General features: G+C 41.0%; 1 protein-coding gene across 1 annotated transcript; it reads left to right on the top strand.

Annotated features, from left to right (window-relative positions):
• Positions 1–2149: 2149 nt before the first annotated feature.
• Positions 2150–14062, top strand: LOC117004291 (protein-glutamine gamma-glutamyltransferase E-like). The gene is made up of 13 exons (XM_033074984.1): positions 2150–2160; positions 3847–4014; positions 4324–4557; positions 5095–5213; positions 5669–5797; positions 6704–6881; positions 7889–8024; positions 8969–9072; positions 9533–9778; positions 10716–11021; positions 11677–11834; positions 12031–12164; positions 13872–14062. Exons 1-13 carry the CDS (start codon positions 2151–2153, stop codon positions 14017–14019), a joined length of 2070 nt encoding a protein of 689 aa, XP_032930875.1. The 5' UTR covers position 2150; the 3' UTR covers positions 14020–14062.
• The last annotated feature ends 1451 nt before the right edge of the window (positions 14063–15513 follow it).

Raw genomic sequence — 15513 nt, 5'->3', positions numbered from 1 at the left:
ATTCAAGTATCACTGTGGGTTCACATAGAGTTGGTGTGAAAGAAAACATTGGAAAGAAGGAAGGAGTTTACTGGGGGGAATTTGTCTGTTAACAAGGATGTCCTTCACTCTTCAGTTCTGAAACTCTTAGTCCTATATGTTCATCTCTTTAACAGTTATTGAGGTGACGGAAAAAATCTGGGTATTACTGGAAAAGGATGTCATTAATTGTATGACTGGACCAGTCTGCAAAAGATGATTCTGATATAGCTTCTTCTGGGTATATGAAACAATATACTGAGGTGGTTCATAGCTTCAATTTTCTGAGGTCCAAAAAAGTCTTCTCTTGCTATCCACAGAGTTTCAAGCAGCTGCCTGTGCAGTCCCTACATTTACAGCCACCCCTGAAGCTCTGCAAACCCTGCTTGGTGTGGAAGCTGCCTGGGTCAGATGCATTATGCTTGACTAGCTGCATGTTCTGACTAGTGTTAATATTTCTCATTAATTTAACCCTCATTCTCACCTTTGCCCATAATCTTTAATCCAAAGGTCCAGTATGTATCATGCATCTGTTTTCACAAACAAAGCACACTAGAGGCCCGCAAGGCAACTTAGGCAGAGCTGGGAATAAACACCAGAAGCTGACACAACAGCCACAACTTGTTCTTCCTGACATACTGTCTGCCAGCATAAATGGACTGTTCTTTCTCTTCCAACAGTAACTAACCTTCCTATCAAAGAAAAACGGTTTGCTGTGTCCAAGGATAGGCTGAAATCTTAAATTTATTCTGAAAATTGCTCGTGTGACATTTAACAGTGTTTAAAAATATTGATAGGAGAGCATGTCTTAACATCAAAAAACTCTAATCAAATTCTAAGACATTTCAGATTTAAAAATTAGTCTTATCACCTTAAAATCACAGTTGGGCTTTGCAAGTTATAAAACTGGTCACTGTTAAGATTAATATAATTAATGAACAGAGAGTCGAAGTAGCAGTCTGAACTATAGCAAGTTAAAAACTGTTTCTTCCAACAACACCATTTATAAGAACATGAATAAAACATGTCTGTATATGAAATGGGTTGAGCAAGTTCCAATTCTAGATTTTCCAAACATGATCCAAACCAGAAAACAGAATAATTTGGCTACTGAATACTGAGCCTAGCCAACTAAAATGATGAATTTGGGAATGTGTACAGCTGTGTCCAGTCCAGCATGATGGGTATCACTGAGAGGCATCTGTAAGATGTGCATTGAGTTCATCAAATTTTACAGAGAGTTTCATAAAAGTATCAGAATTAGTCTCTCTCTTTGTTAGCACCAAGTGTAGCCACCTGCAAAGCATAAGCAAAATTCACTCTCCTTGAAGTGGAAGTTTTTGGACATAAATTGGCTTTGCTAGTAGCATGGTCAGAGATGTCTTATGAAAAAATAGTAGAGCACCAGCTGAAAGCAATGATAGATATTTTATCACAAGTCACAAATATACTTACCTGTTGTCACTGTAGTGTGTCCTGCAAATATGACATGCAGTGCTTGTCTATTGAACAGGGTTAAACAGCAATTACATGATAAATGAGAATTATTTCTTTGGATTTGGCCCAGATTGGACCTGGGGCAGAGACAGTAGCTTGGTCATTTTTTTGTAATTACTACAGTGCAGGGAGAGGAAAAAAAGCAGCTCCAAAACAACAGAGTTAGGGAATTAATTTAAACAAAAAGCCCCTGTAAATATTGCTATTAAGTATTTAAAAATTAAAAATGGTGTTTTGCAAGAGGGAGTTATGCTATCCCTAGAACTTTAGCACTGCAACAGAAAGAAAAGCAGCTAAATGCTGACATTCTTACAACTTTAAATACATTAAGAAACTCTTAACAAGTGGCAGACTGTTAGGAATAAATATTGCCCAAGCTTCAGATGTTAAGTTGCGAGGAACCAAGATGAGAACATGAGGACTGAGAGAGGGAAAAAAAAGAATAAAAAATGAATCCTCAAGCCCCGCTGGTCAGCTCAAGGCTGGGGGCAAAGACATTTCTGAAGCTCCACCCCCAGAGGAAATATTGCAAAGAGATTTTAAAGAAGTGGAAGGCAGCAGTCATTCCTTGAGCCAGCAGAAGCACAGGAGCTTTCAGAGGAGGTTCAGAACTGCAGAGGACGCACTGATCAGATATGGGCCAAGGTGAGCGAGGGAAAGTCCATCCTGTGATGCTCTTTGTTACTTCCCACACCCACACTTGTTACTTCTCTAAGGAGTTTTGATCCAAGGAAAAAAAAAGTGCAAGAAAATTCTTCCATCGAAAGTCAGAAGGATTTTCAAAGGAATTGCATTTTTTCACTTATTGTGTGCAAGGGAAAAGCAAGGTTACCAAAATGAGATTTGGCAGTGCAGGTGTATTAACTGATATTAAAGTGTTGTATTTGGCAAATAGGAAGGGAAAGTCTGCAGCTATTTGCAGCTGTCAGAAAAGTGCAAATGACAGACTGGCAGATCTGACATAAGAGAAAGAAATAAAGCAGAATTTTGGGAATGTATCATTGCAAAGGCTGAGGAAGGCTACAATGAGCAGAGAAAGCTGAAACCTGAAGCTAAGACAGAGAGGATACAAAAATTGGGATGGTTGGGGGTTTTTGGCAGTTTCTTTGTTGCTGTGGTGGGTTTTTTGCTCACGTGCTAATATTTATAGATATAAATTATTAAACAGACCAGTTTACTAATTATTAAAAATGTTTTCATGGTGCTTTTCCAACTCCTGCCTTTTTGATGGCAAAACTCCCTGAGCTCATTCTACAATAGATATGCTTCACTGCTAAGTTTCTGAGGATTTTTTTTTAATAGTAGGTATGTTCCTGAAAAAATAATTCATGCTTCTACTCTCAATACCATAAAAAAACCACATTCCTCTACATCTGGACTATGACTACATTGCTAAAACTACCAAGGTAGTTATTTCAAGGCTTGTCTGAATTTGGTAAATTTAAGATCATGCTGTAAAAAAATCTTTACATTAAGTAATCTGGTTGAACATAGGATAATGATATTTTAGTCAATAATGGCACAGGGTAACAATTTTCTGCTCCTAAGCACTGCATTCTTACTCTTTCCTATTCGTCCTATTCTCCCTCTTCGCAGAGGAAGAAAAAATAGTTTTCTTCTGCAATTCTATACTTCATTTAAACCATCAAACCATCCTACTAGAAATACCTCCACAGACTGATGATGTCAGATGCAAGCCAATCTTGGATGTTTATTCTCTGGCCTCTGACTGAAGCCATAGGTCTCATGCAAGAGCATTCTACAGCATATTTTAGGAGTGTTCTCTCTCCAATTCTGCCATCTCTCCCACTGCCAAATGACAGCCCAGTGCCCATCAACACGTTCCTGTTAGGTGCTTCCAGCAGTGGCAGCTGTGTGACACAAAATGGGGCTAGAGACCACATCAAGGCTTAAAATACACAAGTGTTTCTCAGCCCAGTCAGGTTTCTTTATTTCTCATTCAGAGGCAGCAAGGCTGTGCCTCTGTTAGGGTGACACCATCTCAGAACGGTATAATTGAGTTCAGCCAGATTTTTATCCAAGTAACTCACAAATATTCAATTCTCTCAGGTTTCTCTCCTTTTAGATGCCTTTGTGATTTTTCCTTAGTACAGTATTCTATATTTAATTATGCAGATAGCCTCTAACAGCCTATGCAAGATGGAGTCTCATAAAAAAAAAAAGCTCGCATATAAATTATTTCTAATTTTAATGGAAGCCTCACATGGGTACCAGTTACCTGTAGAAAGTAATAAGCAATTCTTCAGAGTGTGTTTGTACTCCTTCCTCTTTGGATGTACCCTCAAGATTTTTTGCTCTTTTTTTTCATAGCTGCAACGCAGCCAAGTACCAACTGGAATCTGAAAGAAAATGCAAGAGAACACCACACAAGTAAATTTTCTAGTGAAGAACTGGTTGTGAGGAGAGGACAGGCCTTCACTATCACCTTCAATGGAACAGAACAGCCTGAGAAAAACCTAATATTCATTGCAGAAACAGGTATGGCCCCAGGTTCTTTCACAGAGACAGTAAATGCTGCCTCAGGACATTCTTCTGGTCCAATATCACTACAGAGCAGCAGGAGAATCGAGCCAATGTGCTTATTCCCACAGTCATGGAGCTGTTGAGCTGTTTGATGTGTTACTCCCACCTCAGCCAGCAGCCACAGCTTCCTTCAGCTGCCAGTGCATGGCACAAATTCACCTGAGGGGAGGGCTGGCAGGGTTACATCCCTGCTGAATTTATTGATGACTAAATCTCTATTTCAGCACAGCATTGGGAAAAAATGTTATTTGTTTTTCTTGAAAGGTCCAAAACCCTCAAAGACAACCAAGACCCTGGCCACGTTTGATGTCTCCAGCACAGCGAGCAAGGAGGGCTGGAGTGCAGTTCTGCAGTCCAGCAGCTCCAGCTCTGTGAGCATCTCCATCTCCAGCCCACACAATGCTGTCATTGGGCGCTACAGGCTGAGTGTTCAAAGTGGCACCTCCTCTCCAGCAATTCTTGGCACTTTTGTTTTGCTCTTTAACCCTTGGTCTTCAGGTATGAATATGTTGAATTTCCTCTAAACATCTAAGTTGCTTTTAGCTTCATTAATATTTGCAGCTTCTCTATTTGATCTATACATTAATGTAGCAGCTGAAAATTGACAACATAATGTATCAGTGACCAAAAAAACGTGTCTAACAGTTTCTTAGGATCTTCTGGTCCATAAAATCAGCTCTATAGCATGTACATACTGGAGAGCTCATTGCTTTAAAAGATAAGGTTCTGCTTTTGACAGAACTCCCCTACTTCTGCACAAGTTTAAAGGAGTGTGTCTGGCCTCTGTAGAACCACGATGAAAGTAATATTTACCATTTGTCAGATTTGGCAGTGTCATACCTCTGTCTTCATTCAGACACCTCCCACCCCTTTCTCTAATTGTAGAAGATTCTGAGTTTCAAGATCTGTTTACAGCAGCAAGAACAGCAAAGGGTGGAGCTCTGCAAGCACCCTTATGGATGGAGAGCAAGACTCTCGAGGTTTTATTCTATTTTGCCTGCCATATTTGTACATCTCTCTGTTTCGGTTTTTCAGGTGATAATGTGTTCATGCCTGACAAGGCTGAGTGTGAGGAATATGTGCTAGAAGAGTTTGGCATCATTTTTGCAGGCAATAAAAATCATATCAGCAGCTTTCCATGGAACTTTGGCCAGGTAAATGCAGCACTGAAACACCAGACATTGTTTTTGCATGAACTGGGTCATTTGCTTTTTCGAGTTCATTGCATACATCTCTGAAGAGCAGGACTGGTGTTGCAATCAGCATTTGTGCCAAACCCTGTTTCACTGATCAATACGAGGATTTGTAAATCACTAGTCCCTGTTCCGCCTTGGAAGAGCAGCCAGCAGAATCATTAATATCTTCACTAACACTGTGTAGCCTTACCTTGGTAAAGTACTAAGTCCACAGATTCCAAGTTTTGAGAAGCTCTGTGAGTTCTGATTTTCAGAGTTTGTTGTGGCCATATTTTTATATTGTAATGCCTGGCTGAGCTCTGCAACCCTTCAATTGGTGATTTAAAAACCCCATGCCACACTAATATGGCTCTCTGCATCCTGATTTTTAGCAATCTGTGTTTCCAAAACACTGATTTATTTCTGTACCACAGTTTCAAGGAGACATCCTCAACATTTGCCTGTCCATCCTGGACAGAAGCTTGTACTACCGACAGGATCCTGTCACTGATGTGTCTCACCGCCACGACCCCAGGTACCTGGGCCGTGTTCTCAGTGCAATGGTAAGCAACACCTTCCAAAAGTGTCCCACTAAGTGTCCTTTGAAAGCAGTCAGTGAAAGTAAATATGAAGCCATTTCATAGAGAATTTTTGGCCGCTGTATGCACCAGACAATATGGATGGTGAGGTATGGGCTACATGTTCATCTGGTCTGAGCCTGCCAGATTTATCTCCTCTGGGGTAGTTCTGAGACTTATCCCTTAGATATCCAGCAGTCAAACTGAAAGTATAAGACAGGGGTGTTTGAGGGACCTGCTTTAGTCCAGCCACCCATTTGAAGTGGAGCTACTGGGTACTAGATCAGCTCAGCCATGGATTTGCCAGGCTGCTTTGAAATTCTCCAAGGGAGAAGCTTTTGTGGCCTCTGTGGGTGACCAGTCCAGAGCTGCCCTACCCTCCTAATGAGGAATTGGAGGAATATCTTGTGTCAAATATGATTCTCCCAAGCTACAGCTTTCTGCTATTGCCTCTTGGTATAGTTAGAACACACATTCAAATGGTTGTAAGCTGGTTTTACATTTCCCCCACCCTCCTTAACCAGACAGAACTAAGCCAGTGCTCCCAACTTCTCCCTGTGGATTGAGTGCTGCAGGACCCCTGAGCATCTTGCAGCCCTCCTTCCTGGATCCTGTTTGGTGTCTCAACATCCCCTTGAACTGAGAGACCCAAAACTAGAGACAGGACTCCTGGCACAGCCTTGCTGGGGGTAATTAAAGGGCATTAACAACCTCCCTCAGCCTCCTGGCCACACTTGCCCCAGTGCAACCTGCTGTGAGCTTTCCCTTTTTGATGAGAGAGCAGTGTTGGCTCAAATTCAATATGACATTTGCTGTAACTCCCAGGCCATTTTCAGACAGGTTGTGAAGTTCTAATTTACCTCATCATAAATTTAGTGAATGTCTTCTCAGGTCAACGCCAATGATGACCAAGGGGTGGTGCTAGGAAACTGGAGTGGAAAGTACGAGGGTGGCAAAAATCCCACCAGCTGGACAGGAAGTGTTGAAATCCTGCAAAGCTGGAAGAAATCAGGATTCAAACCTGTCAAATATGGACAGTGTTGGGTTTTTGCAGCAGTATTGACTACAGGTATGTTTTATGTCACACACATGACTGACCTTGCACAGATTCTATTAAAAGAAGCACTGATAATCCTTCCTACATGGAAGCATTTGAAAACATTACTATGCTATATGAGCCCTGCAGAAATACAGCAATTTCATGATTATAAGCCGCACCATTTTGACTAAAATTTTGGTCTGAACCCGAAATGCAGCTTATAATCAGGTGCGGCTTATATATGGACAAAGAACGAAAAGTTGCTGTTTAAGTTTGGAGGACAGGTGTCTGCTGAGAAAGGCAGGAGCTTCTCTTTGAAATGGAGAATGTAAACCCCTCCCTCCAAATTATTATAATTTGGAAATCAAGGTGCTTTCAGGCAAAGATATGGGAATTAGGAATAACAGTTCTTTACTAGGGAAATTAAAATAGAAATACAGTACTACAAAGAAACAAAGTCAGAGTACAACCTGACACCCGTCAGGCAGGGTGTTGGCAGCAGTCCCATTCCATGGTGGCTGCATCCTCCTGCAGTGACAGATGTGGCTCAGTTGGAGCAGTGCTCCTGTACAAGGTGCAGTTTCCCTCCGGAGCTCCAGTGGGGATGTGGAGAAATCCGGTTTTCCTCTGGAGTCCAGTGGAGAAAGGGGCTACCTTAGTGTCCCAAACCCTCTGTTTTTATCTTGGTAAGAAATGTTGGGCTCTTCCCCCTGGCTGGAGCAACTCCCAATGGGATGCAGTAATTTTATCAGTCACACAGTGGGACTCAATGGCCATTAGCAGAAAATGACTGGCTGGAGGAAGGATGGGTTGTGAAAAGATAAAGAACAATGCCCTGCCTGGTTTCAATGGATGGCCCATTAGCAGAATATCTCCCACGGAGATAAGGATCACTGCCCCCACCCTCAAAGATGGTGATAGAACAGATACCATTTATCACACTCTGTATTGTAATGTGCAGTTTATAATCAGGTGCGGCTTATAATCGTGAAATTACTGTTCTGCCTCCTGACTGTGGTTTTCTCTTCACTCTTTAGTGCTGAGATGCCTGGGGATTCCCACTCGTACAATTACAAACTTCAGTTCTGCCCATGACGCAGATGGAAATCTGCGAGTGGATGAGTATTATGATGCAGATGGAAATCATTTGGAGAGGGGAGCTGACAGTGTGTGGTAAGGCTCAATATTTAACAGTAGAGCTTATCAATGCCTATGGTGTCTCCAGGTGCAGAGCATGGATTCTAATGACAAATGTTTTATCTTCTTAAAAATTGCCTTAAAAACTACTACACACACACAGAGGATCACCAAAAAAAACTAAAGAATAATACTACAAGACTTAGTGTTTTTACTCTCTCAGTTAAACAAAGAATTGTGACACTAATTACAACAGCTAATTGAAGCCAGGGCAGGCAAAATTACACTTCTGATGCCACAGATGACTGAAAATGTGCAATATTGCACTGGATGTATCAAACAGTGAGGACTTCATCTAGTTTGAAACTATTCTTCAAAACCAATTCATACTAAACTGTAAAAGTTTAACAGAACCAGCTTTCTTGCAGTGGCATCACTTGCAGTGAAATTAATGTCACTACTGCCTTTATTTAGCATCAAATGCAGTTCAAACAAGCTTGCATTCAGCAAAGGGCAGCAGCAGTCCCTCAGCTTTTGCCTTGTTTACTCCCCTTCTTGTTCTGGGCCCTTTCTACCTACAAGTGACATGTATAACGGCAGCATTGTGCCAGAAGGAAACCTAAACCTAAACCTAAACCTAAACCTAAACCTAAACCTAAACCTAAACCTAAACCTAAACCTAAACCTAAACCTAAGGAAGTGCATGGGCTCAAAGGTTTTGGAGAATAATAGGCTCAAGGCATTTTGTATAATTCACAAATTTGTTTTCTGCCCTTGAACATTTATATTTATTCCATGATGCAATTTTCATCACCTTTCTGTTTAATGTAGTGAGGGTCAGGGTAGAAGTGGTGAGTCTCAGATAAGAACTGTGCAAATAAAGGCATTTAATCCATGTAACTAAGATGGCTGGTTAAAGGAGGTGGACAGGAATCCATAAATACATACTAGTAGCTTACTTTGTTCATTCTTGCACACAGGAATTTCCATGTCTGGAATGAAAGCTGGTTTACACGAAATGACTTGGGCCCCTCATACAGTGGATGGCAAATTCTGGATGCAACTCCCCAAGAGGAAAGTGGAGGTACACAAATTTTATTTCAGGAATAATGTTGAAAATTTATAAAGTCAGTCTCTTTTAGAGAGAAGGGAAAGAAGTAAAATAATTGTAAAAATAATTTGTCAACCTGCTCAGAAGTAGTTGCAGAAGAAAATACTAGATTGGTTGCATTATAAAAGCTTCAGATCATCTGTGTATGTCAAGAAAGAAACTAGAATTCCAGGAGCAGTTTTTACAGGAATTCCTATATTTCCAATGTAGGTATCAAATGCTATTGAAAATTAAGGGATAATATAAATCAGTAATATAAATCTGTACTTTCAGAATAAGCACAAGATCCATTGATGACTGAGGGTTTATGTAGGTGAAAGGGCTTGAATGGGACAGCAGCACTGGGCAGTTCAGGAGTCAGTGATAAATATCTGTCTAATAATCTGCTTACTGTCAAAGATCATGCTTAAATTCCTTTTCCTTGCTGCTGTAGGAATTTATCAGTGTGGTCCTGCCTCACGGCATGCCATCAAAGAAGGAGAAGTTGATCTGGACTACGACGGCCCATTCGTGTTTGCAGAAGTGAATGCAGACTGCATGTACTGGAATTATGACTCTGCAACTGGAAAGAAAACTTTGATATTCTCTAAGTCTACAGAAATTGGTGACTCCATCAGTACAAAGGCAGTTGGTAGAGATGCTCGTGTAGATGTCACCAGGGATTATAAATATGAGGAAGGTAAACAAAAGCACTGGTTCTTCTGATCACATAGCTTCATTCCCAAAAATATGTAAGTTTTCAGTTAGGAGATTCTTAGTGCATTTATAGAGTAGGAGCAAAACTTATACTTTATTTAGTCAATTCCTACCTGAAAGGGGAGAAAAGGTACTGAGTAAAAAAAACCCCACAACTGCCTTGCCCTTTCTGATATGGATTTGTTTTTTGGAACCTAAATAAGTCAAGTCCAAGTGTCTCCAAATAAAGCATTCACCGTTCCATCTGCCTGTTGCTGGCATGCACTGTCTGCCTCTGCTAAGTGAGAATTAGGCTACAGCTCAGTTATTTGTCTGAAGGATAAAAGGCCTGTTGCAGAAACCTGAACTGAAGCTCAGCACTTAGGCCCAGGAAAAGCAACTCTTTCAAAGGGTGCAAAAGCACAGCACCTTCTCAGTCCTTTGGGTCTGATCATCCCCATGTTATGTTTCTCTTTTTCCTTTGCTCCTTCTGCTTTTCCTGTCATTAAACTGTCATTACCTCAATCCAGGAGCCTTCTCCCCTGCTATGGAAAAGGGGATGAGGTGCTCAGGGGATGGTTGGTGCCAGCCAGACTCAACCCACCACACAGTGCCATCAGCCTTCCCCAACATCTGGCAAATTTCTCTGTGCTGGCAAATAAGAATTCACATTTCTAAATGGTATAGCCATAGAAAGGGACAGAAATGGGAAAAGAGAAACTTTAGACTTAAGATTTTATGTTTAAAAAAATGTTATTGAAAGCACAGTGATGTTACTGACTGCAGATCCAGGAAAAGAGGTATGGCTGTGGAAAACAGAGTTTTAGTGTGCTTAGTTTAAGTACAGACACTAAGTCCTGGTTGGTTTGTGTATAGCAGCCAGGTGAAATAAAAGATGCATGTTAACTGTTGAGGATCATTTTCATGGTTCTCCCTGACAGGCTCTGCAAAAGAAAGAGAAATTTTTAAAAAAGCCCGGAAGAAGCTGGGACTTGAGGATAAATTTGATCCTACAGCACCAAAACGAGAGGAAATTGAACAGAAGCCTGACATCTCAGGAAAATTCAAGGTGGCTGGCTCTTTAGAAGTTGGCAAAGATCTCGACCTGCTTCTGGTTCTTGAAAATTTACAATCTGATGCTAAGACTGTAAATGTAAAGATGACTGCATGGAGCACTCTCTATACCAGAAGACGAGTTAGTCAGATCTGGAAGGACTCCCTATCTGTCACTCTGGCCCCAAAGGAAGGTAAATTTTCAAGTACCTTTTAATCATAATGGTTTTATCAGTAAATGGGCATTGGAGGCTGGTCAGCTTGGGGGAAAAATGCTCTAACAAACTGCAATCCCAAATCCCTACATAGAAAAGGCTGAGAAAAATATTACATTACACATACATTAACAAGGCATGTTTCACACTATCATGTCCTCAGGTGCTTTTCCCATTTTGGAAAATGTTACCATTAGGAGCCTGGGATAAGAGATATGCCAGCATCTCCAACATGAGGTGAAAGATCATTGAATCACAACTGATACTGTCTTGTAGTAATCTTAGGCCTCAAGTCATGAGCAAGAAGCAGAAATAATAGTTCATTTCTTTAATATGTAATTTAACTTTTGGGGAGGCACCAGTAAACTCCTTAAACTCCAGCTGTTGCATCTTTCAGAGCAATAGGGGGGAAGCAAGCCAGGCAATAGAGTAGCAGTGAATGGAGAAGGGATAGCATTGAAGAAATCACTATCTATCTAAAGCAAACCGATGGATTTGCATGGATTAATTTTGGCAGTGATAGCTGAAGGCCCTCCTAGTCTAATCACAGCATAAAAGGAAAATATTAATGTTAGATATGACGCTCTGTGGGCTTACAAAAGTGTGTACCAATTCCTTTTTTTTTTCCTTCCAGAAAAACAATTTCCCATTAAGATAAAGTATCCTGAATACCAGCAGCAGTTAACTACAGACAAAACAATCCAGGTCACAGCTTTATGTCATGTAGAAAATGGGATTCAAGTGCTTGTGAAAAGAAACATCACCCTGGATAATCCTGGCATCGACATACAGGTATATTCCCTTTGCTGTGACTGCAGTGGCAGGGAAAAGGGAGAGTTCTTTGTGAGCACTTCCTTCCCTGAAAGAAATGTTCTGCTCACATTCTGCTGTGGTTCATCACAGCCTCTCACAATATCTCCTCTTCTGAAAAGGCTCAGATAGAAAAGAACACTGAGAACCTGGCCTCACAAGCATTTTCTTTGCCCAGGTTCTTGGTGAAGCAAAAGTGAACAAGGAGGTGGCTGTGGAGGTGGCATTTACCAATCCTATCAACGCGGAGGTGAAGGACTGCGTGCTGCAGGTGGAGGGCAGTGACCTGCTCCAAGGAGTCCTGGAGTTACAGTGAGTACCAGAAATGTGTCCCTCTGCTGCCACAGACACAGAGCAGGAATGTGGGCATGGTGAGCCGGAGCTGAACTGTGGGATCAGACAGCATTTTCTTCTTGCTGTAACCTGGGAGGCCACTCAGTGTAACATAACAAAGCACCCAGAGAGAACCAGCTCTTCATCTAGGCTGGGCTTTGGCTCCATGGTTTGGGAGGTCAAATAATTGCTCTCATAATTGGACAGAACTTGTTTTCCTGCCTATCTTGCAGGACCACACATTTCCAGGAAAAAAAAAATCATGCTTACCCAAGCTGTAAATGTTGCTGAGGCTGTCTGTCCTGCACCTTCTTGTTCTGATCAAAGGCCAGCCATAGGATACACAACTATTCTGTCCATGCTTACCCAAATTACAACATATATCAACCAGGATTTTTTTTTTCACTTTATTAAATGGACTGCAAGTGCCAATCTGGGTGTAAAGCATTGTAAATAAATTGTATTTATATCTGACAAGTAGAAATACATGTAAAGAACAGATACAGCACTGTCTCAGCTTTGAGAACAAAAATTAACACTGCTTAGACTCAGGTTGTGATCTCAAAGGGTGGGACCTCTGAAAAGCACAAACTCAGATCTGCTCCATGTTCCAGACACAGCAGATCACAGTTTGAGCAGGATAGTTTTTGCAGAACAGACTAAACCATGACAAGCAGCTTTTTCCAAAATAAGGAAGCCACAGGCACAACTGCTTCCAGAAGTCTAAAAAATAATTACTTTAGGAGATCAATAAACAGAGTCAAGAAACTATTTGATGATGTTGAGATAGTGATTGAGAAGACTGGAATATTTTTTTTTTTACTATAGATCCCAGTTCCCTATTATCTGCTTTGGTAATTTTGCATCTTTTTCTGCCCTTTTTCCTTCAGTATTTCATAATTGAAACAGAAAAAATAAATTTTCAGACGGTTCCTCATTTTGTACAAACAAGAAATTGCACAAAAATTTCAACATATCCTCATAAATGCAGTTATTTCTGAAAAATACCTGGGATATAGGAATATACACAAGCAAACAAACAAACAAACACAAACAAACACAGCAACTTAACATTGCCATTTGCACTTGAGCAATTAGGAATGGTTCATCCCATCATTTATAAGCTCTCCTGAGGGAATTTACCAGCCTCATGTTGTCTAACCCATACAATTTTATCCTCAGGCAAGACAAGACAATATGTCAGGGTAAGGGATAAACATTCACAGGTTTCCAAGACTTACAAAACACTCTGGTGTAAAATATTTTAATTTCCATTCAGAATTTCCTGCTCTGTAAACTCTGAGGTTTTCTTGGTGCTACAACCCATTCCAATTCAAGAGTTGATATTAACATTCTTCATGGCCTCAGATTATTATTTTGCAATGATTTAGTGATGTGTCTTACACCCTCTGTTCTGCATGAAATCTTATCTCACACATGATTATGTCCCCCTTTGTGGGCTTATCTGGGTTGTTGCATAATGAATTTGTGAGAGCCTTTAATGTATGGATTTGGGTCTTTAATCACTTATCAGAGAGCCAAGCCATGTGTGGTCTTTTCATGGCCATCTAACTTTGAAGTGATAAGAGTTCTTACTCCAGATGGAAGATGATTAGTGAAGAAACTGAAGTATGATGCATAAGCCTGTTTTCAACTTACATTTTTCCTCTGTTTCCTTTTTTTTAGGATACCACCACTGAAAGCCAGTGAGAAATCCAGCACCAAGTTTAAACTTATCCCTTCTGAGGCGGGTCCCAAATATCTCGTTGTTAATTTCTCCTGTGATAAATTTGCAGATATCAAGACCTTTAAGGTGATAAATGTGATTAACTAACATGAAGATATACAAGGAGAGGTCTGTGTGTGTATAAACTGAACAAAATGTGATAACAAATCTTGTATAGAAAACAATGAGATAATCAGCAAAACAAATCTTCACTTCCTCTGATAAAGGGTCACCAACATCATATCATTACAATTTTACATTTTAATTTTCAATAAACTAAGGAATGGTTGATTGTTAATGTACTGTTGTGAGTATCTGTGTTATTAAAAAAACACCATTTTACCTTCTACTTAGAGACTCTTTGACTTTGTCTGTCTTTGGAATTCATTCCTCCTGGCTCCAGATGGCTCTGCACACACATTCATAAACTCATTGTTACATACTGAAAGCCTCATCCATTGAAATATTGAAAGCCACATCCAAAGCAGTGTTTCTCCTATTGGAATTGTGATTCTACAACATAGTGAGGATGACTTCCATAATTTATGTCATTTAGCTTTGTCTTCTTTGCTACAAAATCTGTCCTGACATTTTCCTTGGGGTTGATTGTTTGTTTTTTCTTTTTTTTTTTTTTTTTTGGTAAATCACTGTGACCAAATGAGGCATAGGAAATGTTCAGCAGGAATTTGGGTGGTGTCCAGTCTGAGAGCCATTCAACAAACACATTGGGGTAATTGCCCAGCTCAGCGTACGTATTTTAGCAGGCTGATATTTTGCACTTGCTGAAAGCCTTCTTTGGGAATAAAAGGCAGGGTAATCTTAAGTCTGAGGGTATTTTGACTTGAGAAGAGTTAGGAATTCTTCACTATAGACTATGAGGCAGGAAGTCTCAGATTCGAGTTAGAAAAGCAAACTTCAAGCCTTTATGGGAGGACTGGTACAGGCTAAATGATGGGTTCCAGTGAAGGTGTAGCCCAGTGAGTGACTTGGTTTATGGGCAATAACTGTAACAATAGGTCAAGCTGTGACTAAAAATGACTGTAGGTGAAGTGGATGGAAAGCCAAGCTGCTGCTCTGGCACTGTTGGGACAGGAAGCAATAAAATCTGAGCTCTGTGCCCCAGCTTCCCCCACACTGAGCAGGGTACTCTGACTTCTCACCGGTGAGGAGCCCAGGCTCAGATTGGTTATAAAGTTCTTTTGCCAGCAAAATTGCTTCAGAAGGGCACCTGCAGCCACCCTGGCTTTCTGCTGCCAGTCACAGGGTGTCAGTACGGGACCACACTGGACATAAAATGGGATGAGCTACAGAGAGGCTGTACAAGGAGCTCACAGTACCTTCTCTTTTTTCTTTTCTCCTGCTGTTCCTCAAAGCTTGCCAGAGCCAAGAGCTCTCATTGTGTAAATCATAGATTCATAGAATGGCTTGAGCTGGAAGGGACCCCAAAAATAACCTGGTTCCATCCCCCCAGTGTGGGCAGGGACACTTTTCACCAGACCAGGTGGCTCAGAGTCCCACTCAAGCTGGTCCTGGACACGTCCAGGGATGGGGCAGCCACAGCTCCTCTGATCAACCTGTGCCAGGGCCTCAGCACCCTCACAG

Source organism: Catharus ustulatus, chromosome 17 (genome assembly GCF_009819885.2).
Source record: "Catharus ustulatus isolate bCatUst1 chromosome 17, bCatUst1.pri.v2, whole genome shotgun sequence".
In the NCBI taxonomy this organism is placed as follows: Eukaryota; Metazoa; Chordata; class Aves; order Passeriformes; family Turdidae; genus Catharus; species Catharus ustulatus.
The sequence above is the reverse complement of the archived record's forward strand: the minus strand, read 5'-3'. Positions and strand labels throughout refer to the sequence as shown.